The sequence below is a fragment of the Pararge aegeria genome, chromosome 4 (assembly GCF_905163445.1).
Source record: "Pararge aegeria chromosome 4, ilParAegt1.1, whole genome shotgun sequence".
Taxonomy (NCBI): Eukaryota; Metazoa; Arthropoda; class Insecta; order Lepidoptera; family Nymphalidae; genus Pararge; species Pararge aegeria.
The window spans coordinates 12,405,123-12,427,417 of NC_053183.1; the positions used below are offsets into that span (position 1 = coordinate 12,405,123).

At 35.3% G+C, this 22,295-nt stretch overlaps 3 protein-coding genes across 3 annotated transcripts; 1 reads left to right on the plus strand and 2 right to left on the minus strand.

Moving 5' to 3' along the window:
- Window positions 1-316: 316 nt before the first annotated feature.
- On the plus strand, window positions 317-2,774 carry LOC120623284. The gene is made up of 2 exons (XM_039889226.1): window positions 317-771; window positions 1,837-2,774. The coding sequence occupies exons 1-2, from the start codon at window positions 597-599 to the stop codon at window positions 2,628-2,630; spliced, it is 969 nt and encodes a 322-aa protein (XP_039745160.1). The 5' UTR covers window positions 317-596; the 3' UTR covers window positions 2,631-2,774.
- On the minus strand, window positions 773-3,240 carry LOC120623283 (protein ANTAGONIST OF LIKE HETEROCHROMATIN PROTEIN 1-like). Its single transcript, XM_039889225.1, has 2 exons — window positions 2,771-3,240; window positions 773-1,709 (listed from the first exon to the last, which is right to left on the minus strand). Exons 1-2 carry the CDS (start codon window positions 3,076-3,078, stop codon window positions 806-808), a joined length of 1,212 nt encoding a protein of 403 aa, XP_039745159.1. The 5' UTR covers window positions 3,079-3,240; the 3' UTR covers window positions 773-805.
- A 382-nt stretch (window positions 3,241-3,622) lies between these two features.
- Window positions 3,623-21,667, minus strand: LOC120637696 (glutamate--cysteine ligase catalytic subunit). The gene is made up of 11 exons (XM_039909649.1): window positions 21,200-21,667; window positions 20,522-20,633; window positions 18,795-18,978; window positions 17,370-17,542; window positions 16,241-16,440; window positions 13,829-14,025; window positions 12,829-13,000; window positions 10,942-11,139; window positions 10,103-10,273; window positions 8,405-8,586; window positions 3,623-7,343 (listed from the first exon to the last, which is right to left on the minus strand). The coding sequence occupies exons 1-11, from the start codon at window positions 21,446-21,448 to the stop codon at window positions 7,172-7,174; spliced, it is 2,010 nt and encodes a 669-aa protein (XP_039765583.1). The 5' UTR covers window positions 21,449-21,667; the 3' UTR covers window positions 3,623-7,171.
- Between the last annotated feature and the right edge of the window lie 628 nt (window positions 21,668-22,295).

The following is a 22,295-nucleotide window of genomic DNA, read 5'->3' on the forward strand; positions in this document are numbered from 1 at the left end:
TTTTGAAACCGCCTCTGCAATAGGCTCTTGCTGTAAGTGTAGATCATCTTTCTTCTAAGATGGCTGAACTCTGAAGAGGTACCTACTATAGTGACCTATCGTACGTCACAATAATACATAACACGAGAGCTACTGCTTCCACATGAACATATTTTTTAGGACTGTCAAATGTTTTAAACAAAAGCACGTACAAAGATACCTTACCTTATAATAAGTTTTCTTCTTTACGTCCTTTAACACCTGGTGGTACAGAGGTGATAATACTTTTTAAAACTTGATCTAACCCGAGCTGCAGACTTAGGCCTCTTTTCCATTACACGGTTTCTCGCCGTGAAAATCTACGGTTAATTCGCCGCGTGTAGGCACGGTCGTCAGTGTGGTATGGATCACTATATGAGCTTGTCGACATGCACGGTGGCGCCAAGGCACGGCGCCGCGGCCGCGTGCGCCGTGACTGCCCCTCGGCGCGCCGCGTCTACGCACGGCGTGATTTTCACCAGTGTTGTATGGCAGTCTATCGGGGTGTGTCGACGGTGCCGGACGTACGCACGGATTCGTGACCGCTTATATACGCTGTTTCGCGATTTTATTATAAAATGAACATAAATCAAGAATTATTAATTACGTTGATTCAAGAAAGGCCTGTAATATGGGATAAGACCATCGACGATTATAAAAATAAGCGGCTTAAATATGATTCCTGGAAAGAAATATTTATTCATTTCCAGCCCACATTTGAAGATTTAAGTGGTGATGAGAAAAACAAGTTTGGTAAGTTACAGATATTTAATTATTAACTTTTTACTTATGCATAGTTGTTTTGATAGGAGAGGCGACCTTCGTTAGATACAAAATATTGTGCAAATCTGTTGCGAACTTCATTAGCCGCCAAACTTCCGCGAACTGCATTCGTGATAGGTAACTGGATTAGTTCCGATTCTGAATCAAGGGTGGACTCATTTTCACTCGCATTGTGAAACTGAAAGTTTTCCTGCTTATGTATAAAATTTTGCAAAACACAACATGTTTTCACAATATCAACTGCCAAATCGATGGACACATTCATTGGCCGGTGAAAAATTCGCCATTTATTGGATAAAATGCCAAACGCACATTCAACAAATCTTCGCGCTCTTGTGAGTCTGTAGTTAAATGTACGTTTTAATTGATCAAGCTGATGACCACCAAATGGACGAAGCAAGTGATAATGCAAAGCAAAGGCTTCGTCCGCAACGAACACATATGGCAAATCGTAGTCAATTCCAGGCAAACGTGTTGCATCGGGTAGATTTAATCCGTTGTTTGTTAAATTTTTCCAAAATGGGGTCTCTTTAAACACACTGGAATCACACTCCTTTCCGTAGGCGCCAACGTCAACAAATATAAAGTTGTAATCGCTATCTACTACTGCCATCAAAACTATAGAAAAAAAATGTTTGTAATTTAAAAACATCGAGCCACTATCAATTGGCTTAATAAGTCTGATGTGTTTTCCATCGACCGCTCCTAAGCACAGCGGGAAGTTGGAAGATTCTTGAAATTTGCTTGCAATGTGTAGCCAGTCTTCTTTAGATGGCATTTTCATATATTCTTTATACAGTTCTAACCAAATGTAGTGGCATACTTCACGTACGATGCAACTTATGGTTTTTATTCCAATTCTATAGCTGTAGTATAGGTCAGTAAAGGTATCTCCTGTTGCTAGATACCTGAAATATAAAACAAAACGGTTCAGGTTCAAATACTAAAACCCCATTTTAGGTCGGGGTCGATTCAGTTTAGGTCGGGGGTTTTCATAAATTTTGAATTTAATAATTATTATTTATTTATTTTCAGGGCAAATGGTGATGAAGAAGTGGACCAATATGAAAGATAGCTGGATAAAATATGACAAAAAAATTAATGAATGTAAGTCTGGTTCTTCAGCAAAAAAAATAAGAAAATATATGTTCTATGATGAAATGATGTTCCTAAAAAAAAATGTTGAGCATCGCAAGACCGATTCTAACATGACTGAACATGTTCATGATTCTAGCCTCAGTAATGAAAATTTTGATAGTGCAGTCCCGAATCAATCAAGCTCGGGATACACTGAACGGAGTGAGACGCAAAGGGCTAAAAAAAAAAGAAAAAATGAACTAAGTGAAGTTGACATTAGGTTTATGAAGTTTATGGATTCAGCAGAACGAGATGAGAAAAAGAAAAGCCGTAGTATGAACTTTTTTATGGGAATCGCTGATACAGTTGACAAGTTCAGTGATGAAAATATGATAGACTTTCAGTTTCAAGTAATTTCAATAATTAAAAATATTCAACAAAGACAGTGTACTCAGTATATACCTACATCAAGAAACCAATGGGATCAAGGCCATCAAGGATATTTAAGTGGTACAGCATCCTCAAATGCGCAATCGTCAACATATGGATATTCTACAGCTGCTAGATCGAGCTATGGAATAAGTCGTCCACAGACGTCTTCTCATGATTTTGGACACGGTTCTGGTTTAGAGCCAATCCACTACCGACCCGAATCACAATTATCTGTACATAGTGTAAATGCGGAAAGTATCTCGGCAGATTCTCAAGTTTCTATTGAAGACGAATTCGATTTTAGTACCGCACTTGAGTAGCATTTTCAGCGTAGTGTATTTTTTGATTTACTTGTTCTTAAATTAATAATTATTAAAATTCAATTACATGTAATAATTTTGTTTGTGTGCAATAAACAATTTTAAACTAAAATATGTCATTTAATTTTGTACCTACTTACCTCAGAGTTACAGCCAATCTTTCTGCGGGCGATATACTCTCTCGCATAAAAGTATCTTGATGTTTTAGTTCCTGGGATAATTTTTGGAGCAAGTTGTCGAATGTAGTTTTCTGCATTCTAAAATAATTGTAAAACTTGTCTTCATCTTCTCTCAATTGATTCTTGACAAGTGTATGAAACGCGCCATATTCCTCCCTTTTTTCTAAAATCGGATGTATCCAAAACCTTACTTCCCTTTTTTTTTCTATTTTCTTTTTCCTATATATGTAATAAGCAACTATAATCTTTTTTTTCGTAAGAAAATTCATGACGCAGCACGTCCTACACAGCCCGAGTAAAAAGCGCTACTAGCCAGTACTTACCAATGTCTCGCGCGGTGATTTTGCCGTATCATGTACAAGCTAGCACGTTTTTTCAACCGTACGGCTTACACACCGTACGTTTGAACAACCGTGTAATGGAAAAGATGCCTAAAGCATCCAAAACATGTCAGATGCATTTATTGCCGGTACCACACTACAGTTTAAAAAAAATATTATTACGTGTACCTGATTACAGATTACGATACCTGATCGAAAAATTAAGTAAATAATAAAAATCCATGGCCAACGATTTTGTATTGATTTTGATTATTGAACTACTATTATTAAACAGAATTGGCATAAAATCCAGTTTCAGTTAATAAAAAAATATATACTTCTATTAAAAGTTTATCTAGAAAGCCTGATACCTTTTGGAATCTCTATAGAAAATGCCTAGTACCTAAATGTTATTTACGGTACAGACTGATTCCGTTAGGTGATGTAATTATTTGATGTGTGGATATGGTGGAGTGATAAATGAAAACCCAAGAACGTTAAAATAATTTTATTTTATGTGCATTATTATTAAGCAATCCATCATATCGGTAACAAGTAAAGAAAATAGTCAACAATACACTGCAGGTATAATAAAAATTAAAGGATTAAAACCAAACTACCCACATATTCTGTTAAAAAAAATCGTAATGCACAATGTGCTATCACAATAAGCTTTTGAATTGAATGATTTAAAAAACACTGCATTTCCTAAACGAATTCACGTGTAGAGAGTCGCATGAAAGCACACTTCCATCACTACGCGTGTGGTGACGTGACGTATTTTGTGTGTAATATTTTGGTTATTCTCTCAATAGCACTACGAATTTTGTTGTCGTGCCTTTAAGCTTACTATTAATAGCATTTTATTTATAAATTCATAGCACTTTTTCATATTAATTGTAAAAACGACATACCTGCTGTTGTTTTTATAGCGCCAATGAGCCTCTGTTTTTAAATAGTTAAACTACCCCATTTTCTATTTTAAACCTATCCCCCTTTACTACATCTAAAAGTGCAACATTTCTGCTCGCTACTAGAATGATAAAAAAATAAAGCTATTATAATAATTAAGTAATCAAAATACATAATACAAATTCAATTGTTTAGAACAAATAATATAAACTTTTAAATTCCATGGTTGATGCTTAAGTCACTACTTATTTCTGTACTGCTCATTAAAATAATTACTGGGATTGTTGATAGTATGATGCTATACTTCTAACCAGGTAAAACAGTATCGCTTTTTAAATCTAAGTAAGATTGCCCATAGCAAGATGTGTACCCGCCTAAAAGGGCTGGAACTCTAGAGTTGAATAGCAAAGAGGATACTGAAATCGTAAGTACCTACGAACTACTTAAGAAGTTTTTTTGGGGACTTTAATCCTCGAAGATATACATACCAGCCCCATAAAGTGCATTTAAGGTTGTAAATTTTATATATTCCTCTTCAATTTCAAACTAAAACTGTAAACATTGACGTCACATAAAGTAGTCATACGAAATACTCTAAAATCTGTTAGTCTTTTGTAATAAAATAATATTTTAAGATTAACTAAAGCACATTTTCTATGCTGAATCAACATTTCCTGACAACCACAATCTAATTTTATTTTCGCTCTTGGAATTTTTTGCACTCTGTATTAGTATTTTACAGATAAAGTGTGCATATTCAGTCTAAGATCTCACTATCCATTTTTCATCTTTTTCACCCATTTTTATTCTTCAACGAACCCTGCATTCAAACAGCAATGTGCCAGGTACCAGGACCGCGGCACTGTCAAATTTATATGTACCGGTCAATGCAAGTAGAAGATATCTTACTCCATTTACTCCATTAAACCGATTCAATCTCAACGACGAGCTGATTACCTTCTTTACTTCAACTACAGCTATGCCCGTTTTCACAAAACCTCGGAAGCGCTTCCTTCTGAGACAGTTTTATATTTTGTCGAAAGCACTTTCCGTAGAAGTGAGGATGAATTTGAACTTTAAAATAAGGTTCATTAAATTCATTTTGCTCTCATGGGTAGTCGTAACCGACTATATATTAAAAACGTTCAAATTTAAGGGTACAGATATAAATAATTGTCAAGCGATGCAGCCACGCGTTATGAAATTATATTTGACAGAGCCACGGTGTGTAAGACGGCTGATTTCACAATTTCGATCAATCTTACCCGATATATTAATAATTTTCATCAATGTTAGGAATGTATCGTACCAAGAGTTGCACCAGGACCAGTTCAATTTGTACATCCATACCCTGTAGATTTAACGCGTCTAAAAGGTTGATTTTGGATTAATAAGATAAGCTAAGTAACCGGGCTGATTTTCTATACAAATTTGTTAAAAGTTGAAATACAATCTTGAAAAATCGGCCCTTAACACCGAATAGTTATACAAATCTATTCTATTCTATAAAATACATTTTTAATCAAATGTAAATATATCAATACATTAGAAAACATAATTTTTTTACAAATAAATTGAATTAGGAACAGTCAACTGCCTTATAAGTACAAACTTACATATATACCCTTAAATTTTTTATAAAAGAGATTTTTATATATCAATATAAATCTTTTTTTTATAGTGCTAACATACACTTGATCGATTAATATTTTTTAAGAGCTTAGCCTCAAGAATAAATAAGAGGTACGCGCGATATTCGTTGGACGGCCAGAAGTAAGTCACAAGTGGCTGTGCAGATAGGTATAATTTTAATAATGACGATTGCATCTTCTTAGTAAATACGCAAACAAATCAAGAAGCCAGCTTCAGACCGGCCAAGTGAAATCATGCGATCCGTAAATGATCAGCCAGCTAAATCAATTAGGTTATAGTACCATGCTATCATGAGATCCCGAACTGTCTGTCCCGAGAATTCACTATGGGATATTATTTATTAAATAATGTAATTCTTACGGTGAGTAAGAGTTTCTGTAATCCAACAAACTCTCAATAGGGATCTTACCTTTATCTTTTGTTAAGATTAATTTGAGTAGGTTAATGGAAAGTTTCATTTTATGCACTTTCATATTATGTGCAGTAAAACTATTCAAGGCAACCATAACTTAAATCGCCAGTGTTTACAATAGATATTTAGGCGATAAAACTGGCCACACATTTACTGTAATCTGAATAACAAGAATTGAAAACGAAAATTGAAGACGGTTGAATGAGGTGCAGTAGAAATTAAACATTTAAATTGAACAGTTAAGTAACTCTGTTAAATTATAATTATTATCAAATAAGAAACTTAAGGTATAGTAAAACGTAACGCGTCGGCCCAATGCATAAATTAGGTAAACTGGAATAAATTATTTGTGAAAAGATATAATTATTAATTTGTTATTTGTTAATTGTTCTACGCATAAAATATATTAGAAGGTAAAGTCTTGTCTAGAAAAACGAATCTCACGTAAGCGTTGTGTACGCAAGGGCGTTTCTGAATAGTTATAAATAACGCTCGCAAGAATAGGTCTATAGCAGGGGTTCCCAACCTGGGTGCCGTAGAAAGTGCAGAGATGCGACGCGAGGTGCTCCTTCTGTATTTAAAAAAAAATTAAAAAACCAAGAAAAATATTTTTTTGATACTTTTTGTGCAGCGGTGTCACGGCCTTGTCCCACACCATGAAAAAACTGTGTGGACATCACTAAGCTGAGCCATCCTATTGTTGGGTTGGTTTTAATTTTCTTAATTCTTTGTTAAAATTAATTATTCAATGTGGTTTTATTCTTTTCATAATTAGGATGTTTTATTATTTGCGCCTATGTGCCCAACTAACAGGTACCTATCTAATCTAACTAGCTAGATTAGGACGCGGGCGCCGTGACAAATTTAATAACTTTTAAGTGCAACGCTGGCTTAATAAGGTTGAGAGCCCCTTGTCTATGGAAATGTTCTAATGGCGATGTTCTAGCACCTTAACTAGATGCCAACGAATCCGCGGCAAGATAACAACTTCTGCAAAAGGTGTTATGTGCGGCCAGCTATTTAAATGTTAGCAGCACAAGGCATATGGGCAAACTCTACGGCAGACTAGGGGCAGTCTTTGCTCATCATCTTGGTAAACGCTTTGGGAATGTCTTCATTGGTCTTGGAAGCAATGCTGCCTCCTAACAGCGTGGGCGCTGGAATTGCACCCGTCTGGATACCATGCGCTGTTTTAAGTAGATCGTAGTTTATCTTCTCTGAGACTACTGAATCATTTCTGAAAAGAGGTACAGTGCTATATTATAAATACATATGTACAGCGTGAAAACGGTGTGAAAAAAAGGCTTGCATGCCATTTTTTTCTTATCTTTTATGTTTTCTTATAGATGTCGATAAACTTCATACTCGCAGTAAATTAAGGTTAGCAAAAGGTTAAGATATGTTATTGTTCACAAATAAATAAATAAAATAAATAATAAATCATCTGGTGAATTACAGTTATAAGAAGATCGAGGAAGCTGTTATGGTCTAAAGTTTTCGATGGACGGCAGGCAACTGTACCTCTTCAGTTATCTGCGTTTTATGCAATAAAACGTCACTTGCTTTAACGCTGTTTATATATTTTTTGACGACCGCCCTGACGCAATGGTGAGCGCAGTAAATTAAATTAGGGGGTCCCGGGTTTGATTGAGGGGTATGACTACCATACTCCCCAACAGGTAAGCCCGTTACCATCTTAGACTGCGTGCTTACGAGTTCTCTCATTCTGAGACTAGTGCGCAAAAAAATAAATGAAAACGATTCAAGAAGTTAGATTCTGATAGATCCCTCGCGATTTCGTCCGCGTATAAGTTAACCTTAAAAATGGTAAAACCGTTTGTGCAGCGCATGCAGCGAAAAATCTCATTAAAAATCCCGATTTTTAAACAATGTGATTTTGAAACAAACAATGGGAACATAGAACCAATGTTCCCATTGCTCTTAGCTTGATGGCATATAGCCTATAGCTTTCCTCGATAAATGTGCTATCCAACACTGAAATAATTTTTAGTTCATGTTAAACAAATAAAAAAAAACAAATAAACAAACTATTCAGCTTTATATATTAGTATTAGATAATTCAGTTTCCATTTTAACTAAAACAAAATGTTTATTGTATTAAATCTCATACTTTCGCCGACATAATCCTATACATTCGTGTGTTCCTTTATTTATCATGTCGCAGTTTCGTTTCGACAATTCTAAAGAAGTTTCGGTTCAAAAAAACTGTAACATAGTGGGTTTTCGGTATGAAATTCCAAAAAAAAAGTGCTACGATAGAAAAAGTTTTACTCTTACTTATATTCCGGATGCGTGGTGACAAACTCCCGCATCCAGGTGGCCATGGTGTGTATCTCCCCAGCGGCCCGGCGCTGGATGAGCTTAAGGTACTGCTGGACAGAACAATGCGTGTCCGCATCTACGTCCATCCCCGACAGGTACGAGTCGATCAGTGGAATCAGTCCCGGGAACACGCCTTCCTGATCACAAAGTACCATAATCCTGATCACATAGTTGCTTTCATACTTTTACATAGTATTCAAAATTCTATTTCAAGTAGGTCTAATATAAGCACTTTGGAAACGACGAGTCTGTCTGTATGTAGTGACTCTACCACAGGTTCGGAAGGCTGATTCTACCGAGAAGAAGCCAGCAAGAAACTCAGCAGTTCCTCTATTCCAACATCAACAATTTACAATTTAACATTCATTTTTCTATCTTGTGAAAGATGAAAGCGGAGCCGTATGCTTCCAAGCAACCTTGTCATTAAGAAATTCATGAATTGTATAGTAACCTAAATGTAATAAAGGTGTTTTAACCTATTCTTGAAACTTATGCATTGGTAGGTCCAAAATTACCTTAGGAATCATATTATAAAAGCGTATACTCAATCCCACAAATGACTTGTGTACCTTTCGCAGACGATATGCAGATGTCACTAATTTATGAGTATAAAACAAGGTCACTTTCGCTGTAAGTACGATTAGATTTTTTTTAGCTATATCACTACTGTAATGCCGTTTTTAGCAATAGAGTTATTCAAAAGGTAGTTGAAAAAGTTAATCAAAAACCTTTACATGTAGATTACAGTAGAGAGAAGCCAAGAAATTCAAATATTTGTAATGTGATGTTATGTAAAGAACGTAACTAACATTTTTGCGCGCTTATATTGCAATCGCTGGCTAAATCTTATGAGATGGATGAATTTAATTTGCTACAGAATTGCATTATTAATCACTCCAATATTCTTTACATTGGTATCTACATTACACCCGTGCAAAGCTGGGGAGGCTCGCTAGCAATTAAGTTCCTATGGTCTTGAAATTGAGCAAGCCCAGTTACCTAAAGGACAAATTTAACTCGTCATGATCACCGTTCTTGTCTAAATGTGTTCTGTGCTATATGACAAACAATATCAACTTATCTTAAAAAAAACTACGAAAATATGCAATACAAAAAACATTTTATTAGAATGGGAGCATCGAACAGTTCGAAAGATCCAATAGATTGTCTTTCATGGGCTTAGTATGAGAAATACACAAGCCTGGTGTAGGTTTCGGTGAAGTAAAGAGCTGTATTTTTAAAATAGTTTAACTTTTGTTCGCCAATTATTTTTTGAAGACACCAAATTTCGCCACAGAAACAATTTGCACACAATTTGAGCTCATGTTTAACAATATTTACTTAAATTTATAAGAAAACAAACCATTGAAATGCACCATTCAACTCAAAAAAAACGATAATAAACTCCTAACTAGTTACTAATCAATAATCATGAATCTGTCAACTAGTTGTAACGCAAATAATAACACGCGTGAAATTGTTTAAATTCGCTCGCTGGTCATCTTCACTAACTTCAACTCGCAAACTGACATTTGATCTCCATACTAATTTATTGAATAATCTAGATTCTCTGCTGCTGGTTCTTAATTCTTTGATCCATTTTATATGTATGTAGCTGAGGGAAAACAGTTCGAAGTTTGTATTGGTACTTACTTTTCCATTAACTATCTCCTGCACGGTCATTTCGAGGTACTGGTCGGGGGCGTCGGGCGAGGGCTGGTGTGCGGGGACTACTGTGCGCGGTGCCCCAACGTCGCGCCGCCACCAGAACCGCTGCGTCAACACAGCACCGCGTCGCTGAGCACGCTGCATGTTCTCGTCTACCTATTTTATTTTCAGGCTGTATTTATTTACTGCTTAAAGTAGGGTTTGGGTACCGGGCTGGCTTATGTCTCGAGGTTTCGATACTCTTAGTAAATTTAACTTATTGCGGGGTCCCGGGATTATAGTTATAGGTACTATAAATTCTAATATTCTAATACTATAAATGCAAAAGTTTGCATAGAAGTTCGTTACTTCATTAATAAATAATAATGCCATAGGTAATTTCTGGCACATAGGCTCGAATTAACTCCGGGAAATTATACATTTCCCTTGATATAAATTTGATTTACTCCGACTTGTTTAATAATAATAAATAAATGAATATACTACGACAATACACACATCGCCATTTAGCCCGGTGGGTACTAAAATAGCTGTTGAATATTTTTGTGAATATACTCGTAATACACTTAAATATACAGATAAACACCCAGACACTGAAAAACAATCATATTCATCACACAAAATTTTTCCAGTTGTGGGAATCGACTCCACGGCCTAGGACTCAGAAAACAGGGCCGCTGCCTACTGCGCCAGTCGGCCGTCAAATGTAGTGGTAACTAAGGGGTCAGCTAATAACATGGCCACATTCAAATGTCAACGCGTGCGAAGTCACTAGCAACAACTAGTATTATATACTCATAATATAAACTAAACCAAAAACTTACCTTACTAATAGGCATAACGAAGTTCAGTTGATAGGAAAGAATAACACGCGTTAGGAGGACGACAAAACAAACATATGCCGCATTTTCAAAATCAGTAAGCTGCGCTTCGCATGGACGAAATTCTACGCGCCAACCAATAGGCGAGTTTGGAGGCGGGGGCTTGAACCGCATTGTCTGCCAGTTCGTTGATTGAATGTTCTGGAAAAAAAGTTTTATACGTGTACACGATCAATATTGAAGCATCAACAACCACTCCACTTTAGAACGCTTTTGAACCAAAGGTTATTATTTTACTTCTAATGATCTAAGCGTTCGCCATAAAATGTGAAAATGGGAAAAAGTTTCTAAGCTGGCAACATTCTGCGGGTGAGACGTGCGCTGGGCGTTTTCATTGTTTTTGGACACAATGCACTGCATACAGTAATGGCTGAATGATGTTCTAAATTCAATGTTATAAACGTTACAGCTAGGATGTGTCAAACCAATGTTCCAAATAACACGTTCTTGTGCCGCTTGGGTCCAGCGGTTTCCCGTTCGCAACAACAACTTTTCAATAAATTTAATGAGAACTATAATCGAATTTATTAAAATATCTATTGGATAGAAGCAGGCGTCACTTTGCGGAAATCCGTTATATATTATGAAAATTAAGCTTAATTTGATATACTATACTTGCGCAAATAAGACCATATTTCCCAATTTCGGTCTAGTCTCAAGTGGTTACCAATCCGACTTCCCCGGAATTTGCATATTCTTTCTATTCTGTACTGTATCTTGTTCCATCCTTCTACTCCTGTTTATCTCAAAGAGAAATTTGTATTCACAGGGCCTCCTGAGGATGCTCGAGGTTAAAAGTGTATTTATTCATTCATTCATACTTCGCGCAAAATCAGGAGAATCTGTATATTAATAATGTAATTGTTAATTACTTAACAATTATTAATTTTAAAGTCAACATCTGAGGATCCTGAGGATGCTCCGGTTCCGGAGCGAAACACAAATACATACATACATACATGCAAACACACACACACACGCAAAACAAATGTATATATGTATATAATACGCGAGTAAAAGTACCAACGCGACGCAAACTCACACACGCACAATCATACACTCAATCATCGAGACAACAATTTAAGGAGAGCACTGTCGCCTGTAATACAGGTTTTTACCTAAATCAGGGACAGTAGATTTTAAATGGCACCATTCCATACATTTATTACATACACACCAATGTAAGATGTGAGGCGACTTTACTTTACTTGTACATGTACCCACCTATGATAAATAAATAAAATAAATATTTTGGTAGTACTAAGGTGAAATGTAATTTATAAGATTGTAAATAAAGGCTATATTTCTCAACGCGCGTAGAGGGTACATTGCCGATGATCTGTTAAGTGTGGAGTATAGGGATTGAAGAAATTATAAATTACACCACACAGATTCTCCTGCTTTTCGCGGAGTGCAGCAAATTAAGCTTAATTTTCTTAATACATTATCTGACACTCATATACACTATAGTTAAAAAGTTTAATTATTTAACCACTTTACAAAAGTACTGTAATATTTAATAATTTAACTAAGTCCAATTACATAGTACATAGAAGTAGTAAGAGTAAAACTTTTTGTAACAGAAAGTCGTCTGGGGAGGTACTGCCATTCTTATTTCTGCCGCAAAGCAGCATTGTTGTAATGTTGTATTCCGGTCTGAAGGGTGTGGTTGCATGTGTGATTACGGGCACATACCGCTTAACATGTACGCCTCAAGTTGATGGACATAGGACGGCACTTTATATAATGTTTTCCTTGCATGCCCTACAAAGTTTTACTCAGTTTATACGCTTCGACAGTTAAAAAAAGCACACACATAATATTCTCTACCTCGAAATGGTCCGTGTCATTGGCATCATCCTGGTGCACCCTCTCTGTGAACAGTGAGACGGTGTCGCGTATGAAGAGATGTGCCACGTGGAGCGCGAGCGGGTGGTCTATGCCGCCCTCACGCAGGCGCCGGTAAATGGCCTCGTCGTGGATGATCGGAATATCGTTGTACCTACGTTAACATTACGAAGTTAGTATGCAACTATTAGATGGAAGCAGGAGCTACTTTGCGGAATCATATATGATATATATATATTTATAATAAAACTGTAAAAATACCTCATTAGTTTTTTTAAATATGTTGAAATACTATTTGTACTTAACTCTTACTCTGTTTAATATTATTAAAGGTTTCTATATATGGAACTTCCGGTACAATTGAATAAACTCTACGCTTGGTATCTGATTTATTGAGTTAGGCGTAGACTATGTAGCAGTACGCTGCGTTGCCTAATATAAGCGGGCGAAGCCGCAGGGCACACCTAGTATCAATAAACGAACAATAGACATGATGAAGGTAATAAAAAATAAATAAATAATTATATAATGACATGTATTATAAAAAACGTATTTTTATTAAGTGAGATTAGTATTTATTTTCAATAAATAAAAGTGCTAAATCTAGCGATCCACCATGACAGTTGAAACGCCGCCGAATTGAAAATAATTATGACGTCACGTCTATAAAAACATCTTCGAAAATCACTGCTCATACCAAGCGTTTTGTAATCTCAAACTATCAGTTGCTAAGTTTTTTGCTTAGTTGCGTCCACGAATAAATAAATTGGTCCAACGTCGGGTTTCAATGTCGGGTTAACAGTATTGTTTAGTGAACGGCTGAGGTTATTGAATGACCTGTAATTCAATATTCGCAGAGTACCTACCACTACAGTACACGTGGTACGCTATAGTAATATCATGCCTTGCATAATGTTTAATGTCATCTTTAAGTGGCCCTTAGTAACAAGATATAGATAAAATAAATGAATTTTGTTCGTACTTTTCATGGTCCGGAGACAAGTAGGAGTCAATGGAGTCGTATCTAGACTTCTGTATGCGGAATTTGTTATTCTTGAGCGGCTCGTGGCCACGCTCCTCGCGTGTCCTGCAGTCCACCGAGGCCGAGATCACGTTCCAGCGGCAGTCGACATCGGTGAGGAAGCCGCGGTAAATGGGCGACGCGGCCGACAACGCCAACTAAAAATATATATAGTGCTCATTCATTATAAACACTAGGCGCTTTTTTAATAACCGTGGTATAACATCGGAATCGCTGAGCAGTGATTTCTCAAGCTCCGACATTTTAAATGATGTCAGTTGAAGTATGGTACAACTTTGTATGGTTTTCAATTTTTCCTGCGTTATAGCCAAGCCTTACCAATAAAAATACCTTTTTATTGGTAAGGCCTGTCTACACTAGAAACGCAATAGTTTTTGGTATTTGGATGGTGTATCACGATTGGAGTGTCGTAGATAATGTATTTGTCGGCATTGCGGTAACCCAGCAAACCAGTAACCAGACAAAGAAAATACTTAATTGCACACTTATTAGACTACAGCGCTGAGGAGGTCAACAGTAAAATGATTTTAACACTAATAAAAATTATAAAAATATGTCATCTCTTGTTTCAAACGTGTCTCATTGTAATATGGACCTTTGAAAAAGTAGAAACTGCAACGTTTCCTACTAGATGACGCTACAGTCGCTATAAGACTGATGTGAAAGGCATATACTCATTTCGGCATCGACGGTAGGAGAGCCGTAACTTAATTGGAGAGAGCGCTCAGGCCGCGATTGCCAGAGAGTCGCAGATTCAAATCCTGTCGGTTCCGAAAACTTTCATATGCATTTTAAATTAAATAAAAAAATTAATAAAATTGATAATTCCTCTAAGTGTAGGTAAAAATACTAATAAAATTATAAAATGATTTTTATTTCCTTAACCATCCAGTGGCGTGCATCTCATAGATGCAAATAAGCAGTGCATATCCTGACCTCAGGGCCTCTCAGACCATAAGGACGACCTAAAATTTAAAGATTAAAAAAAAATTAAACAATTAATAGAAAACTATAAAAGCGCCATCTAGTTAAAACCGGCCGCACTTCTATGTAAATCAATAGTCAAGTCCCGTGTCATGGTTTAGAACTAAAATAGACAAACTGCATAATATTTCGATTATATTTTGATTTTTAATTGTAAACAGTATCCCTAAATAAAAAGTAACGCTACAAATATAATTTAAATCTCATAATATTAGCTGGGGTTTTCACGATTAAGTATCCATTGCCGGGTAAATCGTTTATTCGTCGCTCGAATTAATTCGCCGCGCCGCCGCAGTCTCCATAGAAGCACGGCAATTGAATGCATCTGTCGTTACTCGTGTGCACGTGCACACACGTAAGTTCTGGTGTGTAATGATATAATCGCGTGCGTGCTTACACAATATTTGGCTCTTTCTATGTGTGCCAGTTTTCCAGGTTTCCAGTATAGGGATTTCGCTTGTGTGCAAATCTTAAAAGCACTGCTTACGGAAATTAGAAATCCAAATGTATTGTTTTTTTGTTATTGTTTTTTTTATAAAAACATTTAATTTGCTTTGTTTGTTTATTGTTTTAAACGGCAATAATTCTTTTTTGTAATTAAAAAATTTATCAATGAATTTTATTACATTCAAGGTCTTTAGAAATTTATGAGTACCTAATTTGTTCAAAAAGTATATTAAAATAGCCAAATTAAAAGTTGCCGAATTATGTTAAATAAGTAATTAACGTTTACCAGGTGCCATTGGTAACTGATGAAGTAATATTATTTTTATTTATTGTTCAAATAACAACTTTTATTAGCATTTGTGTACTAAGAAAATATTACGGACATATTTTGACTATGATATTCTCATTATCGCTGGCGATCGCTAAGCGCCATTATTGTTTACCTTTTACCTTCTGTCATAACAACTTATATTCACTGAATTAGAATTAAATACTGTTTTTTTCGTTTGCTGTACGGTTGTTTGTATACGGTTGTTTTTTTGTTATTGTTTTTTTTATAAAAACATTTAATTTGCTTTGTTTGTTTATTGTTTTAAACGGCAATAATTCTTTTTTGTAATTAAAAAATTTATCAATGACTGAATGAATGAATGAATGAATGAATAACAATTTTATTACATTCAATTTAAATTTGCAATACCCTGACCGACCGAAAACCCTATGCACGCCACTGTAACCATCCATATATATTGTAAATGAAAATTTTACTGTTTGTTTGCCGATATACGGCTAAACAGCTGAACCGATCGTAGTGGAGTTTTGCATATTCATAGCTTGTATCCTGGGATACTTACCTGGATTTACCCTGGGAAAACTAACGGTTCCTACCGGAATGATATAAAACAGCCTAAAAATATTTACCATGATAGGACATAACGGAGCAAGCTGGTCGTACAGCGTGCGAGCCTCCGTGATGCAACAAGCTTGGAATGTAAGTTGAAGGCAGCAGCAACCCATGCCGAAGCCCATAGCGTCCATGTACACCGCATCGGGCTGGGCTACGCCCGGCTCCAGCACGTGAGAGTCATCTATGGGTATTTTGGTGTTTTTGTCGCGGTATACTGAAAACATCACGAAATGTGAGAGATTGAAATATAAACGCCTTGTGGGCCATCGAATTAAAAGAACAGACAAAAAGATTTGCTTTGCTTTTCGAGCATAGAAACACTTGAACATCGGAGAAAAATAGATCTTATTTGTATTGCACGAAAGCTCAAGTTTGCCCAGTTTCGCTGAAGAATGTTTGTAAAACAAAAATCAGAAGTACAGGATTTGCGACTCTAAATCGAGTGGCATTAGGTCCATTTTACATTGACGATTCAGTTTGCTACAATTTTTTCGTATAAAAAAATATTCATTTAATTCAGACAGACTGAATATGTTATATGTTAGTACGTATTTGTGACAATTTTATCCCTACTTGTTAGGGTTGTTTGTTAAAAACTAAAATTGCTATCCTTTAGATAGACTAATACGACGTCATGACTTCATATTATTCTACCTATGGAACCCTCATGTGACCCCTACCCAATGTTTAACTATTGGGCAGTCAATCATATCCCCAATAGCATTTAGAATTCTGTTGGTGGTACTACGAAGGCGCTGTAGGAGTACAGCTATTTTTTTTAAATACGATAAACTACAATTAATCGTTGTAATAGATAGAATAACCTCTCTGGTGTATGGGTGTAAATGCAATTTTAGATTTTCCCGGGTTCAGTTCCAGGTTTCGTACATATAAAAACTATAGTGTTCTATAATTGTCAATGAAATTATTGTCATATTAAATTTCCATATAAATGCGCCAAATAATCTTTAGGAATAAAATCTAAGTTTTAACACTTGTGGAACTTATATATAGGACATGACAAGTTTATTCTTTAGACAGTTTATCAGTTTATCTTGTGATCGAAAAATCAGGCCCATTATTGTATTAAAAACAGAACGTTTTTTCAAGAAATATGCTATTATATATGCTCGTATCACCTACTCGGAATATTGATGGCCACTTTTTCTCCTCTCCTTTTCCGGATATTAGATGTTAGTGTTTTGAAGCGCGGGTGTCCAGGAAATATACCTTCATCTGGGAAGAAATGGGATCTTGTCACACCCTTGTCTGGTGTGGGCGTGTAGGGTGGACTCGTAAAGTTAGGACAACCTAACCTGAAAAAAATGAATAAATAAAATCGATATTTAATACGGTGTAATATTCTAAGGTCAAAGTTTGTATGTAAGAGTGCATTCACGCCGCAACTACTGAACCAAATTGACTTAAAATTTGCATGCAGATAAATTTTACTCTGGATTTACATAAGCTGTGTGGCTCCCGCGCCGTTTTTTAAAAGTTTAATTTCATGTCGATGAATTCTAACAATACCTATATATTATAGTTTGCCAACTTCCTTGAAATTGAATTTATATTAGCTGCGTCCTAAGGCTACACGAAATTGTAATAAAAAAATACGTGTAAAAAAACTTTAAACGCGGGTAGCAACTCAACTAGTTTTAACAAAAATATAAAGCTTTCTTAAGTTAGTGTTCGCAAAAGTAGTCGATGAATGCTTTTTTACCTCCGAAAACGGGAGTTATAACCGACTGAGTCAAAGCGAAATAGGTCTTTAACTAGTATATTTATAAGAAAGCCAAGAAATCTACCATTATCATAATTAATGTAAACAAAGATTGACGATATTGTAAGAAACAGAAAGAGAAGCTCTCTAAAGCAATTTATTTTCGAACTGCTAGAAACTGTGGCTCTTAAAAAGCATTTTGACATTTTCACTACTATAAAGGCCGGTCCGCCCGACAAACTTCGAACTATAAGTGTTTTACTACGGAATCCTAAAAATGTTGTACAATAACACGTTATTATGCAATATTTATAGCTATCATTTACTATAGTTAGCGTAATTTTTACTTTTTACGATTGCTCAATTCATCTTTACCATTGAACTGGTACCATGACTTGCAGTTTCAGTTGTTTAGTACATAAGGTATTGATTTTGACTTGTCAGTGTACTTAAATATGACCGTGACTTAAAAACACCTCATAACATAAACATATTTTTTTGTGAATGATGTTAAACAAATTAAGTTAGCGCTTGACTATGATCTCATCTCATTTTTTTTTCATAGTATTGCGATAACGGAAACGCAAAGTCAAAATTTCAACGTATTTCGATAACGAAAACGAAAACGAAAACGATGATCGGTTATCGGTTACCGGTTTATCGGGAACGCTCTCATAGTGTTGAATTCTTTAATCCATTATTTGTTGCAAATCGCAGTAGATGCGAACAATTGATAAGATGTTGTGAAATCAACTAATTCATGTATGTATATGTATTGTTCAATGACTAATCAGCAACACAACAGGCAACACGTTTGTCATTATAAATTATATATTCGTGCTCACCTTGGGAAATTTGTAATACTCATAATGACTTCTCCATCCTTTAATAGTGTACTAGCTTCAGCTCTACGATATCGCATATTCGCTTCAACAATGTTAAAGTGGGCCAAAAGACCACCATAAGGCTTCCCTGGGGTGCCTTCGACCATATATGCACCATATTCCGGGCGCCATAGTGATTTCACATCTGAAAACCATGAAATTATTACTTAATCGGTAATGTTTTGCAAAATTCATAGTCACGTTTGTTCAACAAGTAACATAAGATTTCCTTATTACATTACATGAGTGTAAGCCTCGCATTGTGTTGTTGTACGAACTTGATAAAAATTACGCTATCTATAAACTATAGTAATGGTGGTAACACACCAAACACTTCACCAGATGTGACATGTCAATAATTAATACTTATTGTTTACATAGCAAACAAACGACGCTTTAAGTCGTGAGGTGTTAAAAAAACCCATGGTTTAACGCGCATTGAAACACGTTGATCTGTATCTTCAGGATTAGATATGCCCAAAAACATGACCCACTTGTGCATCTATTTCTCAGCATGAACAAGAAACAAATATGAAGCTAATGGGGTATGCTTGAAGCAACTATTTTGGTATACCTATTGCCTAATCAGCTCCCCCACAAGTGTTACAAAACTTGGCAACAAAAGCTGCATTTAAATTGGTCTAAAAAAGTTATAGGTACAAATCTATTGATGTTTCAGAAACCTGTACCAAGGCCTATAACCGCAGAAATGCATAAAAGCTATTATTTATTATTAAAGAGTTAGCTGTCTTACAATGTAAACAATCTTTTTATTTCTTTTAATATTAGTCTTGCCTAAACGTTGAAGGAAAAATATTATGAGGAAACATGCATGTCTGAGCATTTCCCATAATGTTCTTAAATGTCTTTGACCTAAGCCATACTTATTCTGAGGGAAACCTATGCCTTATAGCATATAATTAAGATAAAAATTTTATCCTCTTTTTGGATAATACTGAAATCACATATGTAACAAAATCTAATTAAGAATTTAATTCAATTGCACAGAATTCTCGACCCAGTATGAAACTAAACTTTATTTGACTCAATGTCTGGAGTTAGTACATTTGTATGGGGTGTTGTCAATATGTTTCTACTATAAGATAGCATGCACTTTACATGTTTTAATATGACACATATTTAGATTTAACAAATAACTACTAAGATTGATTGTTTACAAAAAGCTTACAAATGACTTAACACTATTATTACCACTCATGACTCATTGTTTGCCTATGAATGATTTTTAGTTTTAAGAGATATGGGTATGACTAAAAATCCATTTAATTTTAGTAATAATTGACGGACCACACTGATGGCCCAACTGAAAGTAAGTGGAAAACAATTGCCTACAGGCAGAGCAATACTTCACACATGCAAGGAGCACAACCTAAAAAGTAACCTACTGCTGCAGTATGTCCATTGTCTAATAACCTGAGGCTGCTAAGGGGGTACGTCTTCAATATAACTTTCATACCCCTTGCAGGTTTGCAAGGGGTATGAAAGTTATATTGAAGACGTGAGCCGTGACGTGAGCTTACTAACATCTTAGACTGCAGCATCACTTACATGGTGCATTAGTGGCATGACAATGGAAAATTACAAACTGAAATTTATATTTCTGAGTCCAATTCAACTGAAATTAAATGGTTATCAAGTAACTGTAATTAAAATAAGTTAAAATATACTTTGTGGATCAGCCTGTTCTTTTTCTTGTAGTTTAGGTAGAAGCTCATCTGCTCTTAAGCTAACTGTGGCACGCTGAGTTTTGTCATCAAATTTAACAATAATGTACTCCACCTAAAATATAAAATAGTATTGATTTAAAATGTTCTCTGCACATTGCTTAATAATAATACATCATATAATTATACCTGTATATCCGATCCATCTGGGATTACCAATGCACACATCACATTATCTACATTTCACAAATTTCTATTTTCCAACAAACATACAAAACAAAAATGGTACAAGTTATCCCAAGATCATCTTTAATCACCAATACAAACTGTGTCTTTAAATGCTTCAGTCAAAGTGGACATTATAGCAAAAATACACAACTCCTTACATTATTTCTTTTTAAAATGATATTAGAATATTTTAAATAAAATTGTGCCATAGAATGCTAAAATTCTAGAGGTAATTTTATATCCTGGGATATTTTAGGCTCCAGTTAATAAAAAAGAAATTCCATTAAGATGAAGCCATTGGTAATAGCTTGTATGTTAAGCTAATTTCATTATATTAACAACAAAGTCGTCCTTTTCTCTTGATAAATATTCAGAGCGTTTTAAGTAAAGTTTGAAGTAAATCCATGATTTATGTTTCGTTGCTTTATATGAATAGCTTAGTAATTGACTGACCTCATCACCCCATTTGAGAACATCTCCAGTGCGATCTCTAAGTTTGTCATAGAGATTAATAAACTGTTCGATTCCGTGATGCCGCACGTGCTCAGCTAAAACCTTCGTTTCCTCCCAAGATAGAGGACTTCCTTCCGTTAATAACCCCATACTTGCTACTTGAGGTTTATGAATATAGAACCTTGACCTGACAACACCTTTTAAGATTCTAAATAGACTCAGGTTTTTTAAGTAAGAGCAATGGTTCATTAAATTGCGCAAATCGGTTGAACTCTTAAAGTTAGTCTACGACTGTTTGTTTTGAATGAAAGACTTATACGTTATGCAAACACTGTTTATGTTATTTGATCTACACGAATAAAGAATAGGAATAATAACAAAATTAATTGAATATTTTAATCACAGAAATAAATTAGAGCATGCTAAAAAGACAACAATTCGTTGTCACTGTCGCTTTACTAATGTCACTTGTCACTCATGTCAATTGTCAGTGTCATTAGAAGGAAGGCATATCGCATTAACGTCACAGATTTTACTTCTATAAATACCTAATAAAACTTTATAAGACAAACCCAGGTATATTTATTTATTATGACCACTCCTAGCTGCGGTCCTCGGATGCTTGACGAGAATAGTTCGTTTAATATAACTTAACGCGTGAACGTAAGTTGAACGGAGTATACTTATACAATTTAAGCCAGGCTGTGCTCAAATCTATCGCGTTCATAAATGCTACTTCTAGAATCGAATTTTAGCAAAAAAAAAAATTGGTTCTAACGTTTAACATTTTCTAATGACTGTGCGATCGCTATTAAAAATATATTTATATTGATTATTGCAATTAATATTGCTCTTCCATGCCAATATACAAGTTTTTACGTTTACAGTTTAAGCTTATTTCATTGTATTCTTCATGAGCTAAGCTAAAAATAAAACTGTGGTAGGATAAGATATTCCAAATAAACAAGGTAGGTCTCACACTTATGTTCCGCTCTGCTTAGTACATAATTATACTTAGGACACAGTTAGGAAGGTAGAATTCGAGAATGAAGTAAACTGCATTTTTTTTCAACTTTGTGACCACTTTTTAAAGAGC

What these genes read in the sequence shown, in the direction of transcription:
- LOC120623283 (XM_039889225.1), bottom strand. Translation starts at nt 3,078, where the DNA reads ATGAATTTTCTTACGAAAAAAAAGATTATAGTTGCTTATTACATATAT. An exon ending in AGATTGGCTGTAACTCTGAG is followed by an intron (nt 1,710 to 2,770) that starts GTAAGTAGGTAC and finishes TTTATATTTCAG; the next exon opens with GTATCTAGCAACAGGAGATA.
- LOC120637696 (XM_039909649.1), bottom strand. Translation starts at nt 21,448, where the DNA reads ATGAACCATTGCTCTTACTTAAAAAACCTGAGTCTATTTAGAATCTTA. An exon ending in AGTGGCCATCAATATTCCGA is followed by an intron (nt 16,441 to 17,369) that starts GTAGGTGATACG and finishes TGATGTTTTCAG; the next exon opens with TATACCGCGACAAAAACACC. An exon ending in ATGACACGGACCATTTCGAG is followed by an intron (nt 11,140 to 12,828) that starts GTAGAGAATATT and finishes CTTTTTTTCCAG; the next exon opens with AACATTCAATCAACGAACTG.
- LOC120623284 (XM_039889226.1), top strand. Translation starts at nt 597, where the DNA reads ATGAACATAAATCAAGAATTATTAATTACGTTGATTCAAGAAAGGCCT. An exon ending in TGATGAGAAAAACAAGTTTG is followed by an intron (nt 772 to 1,836) that starts GTAAGTTACAGA and finishes ATTTATTTTCAG; the next exon opens with GGCAAATGGTGATGAAGAAG.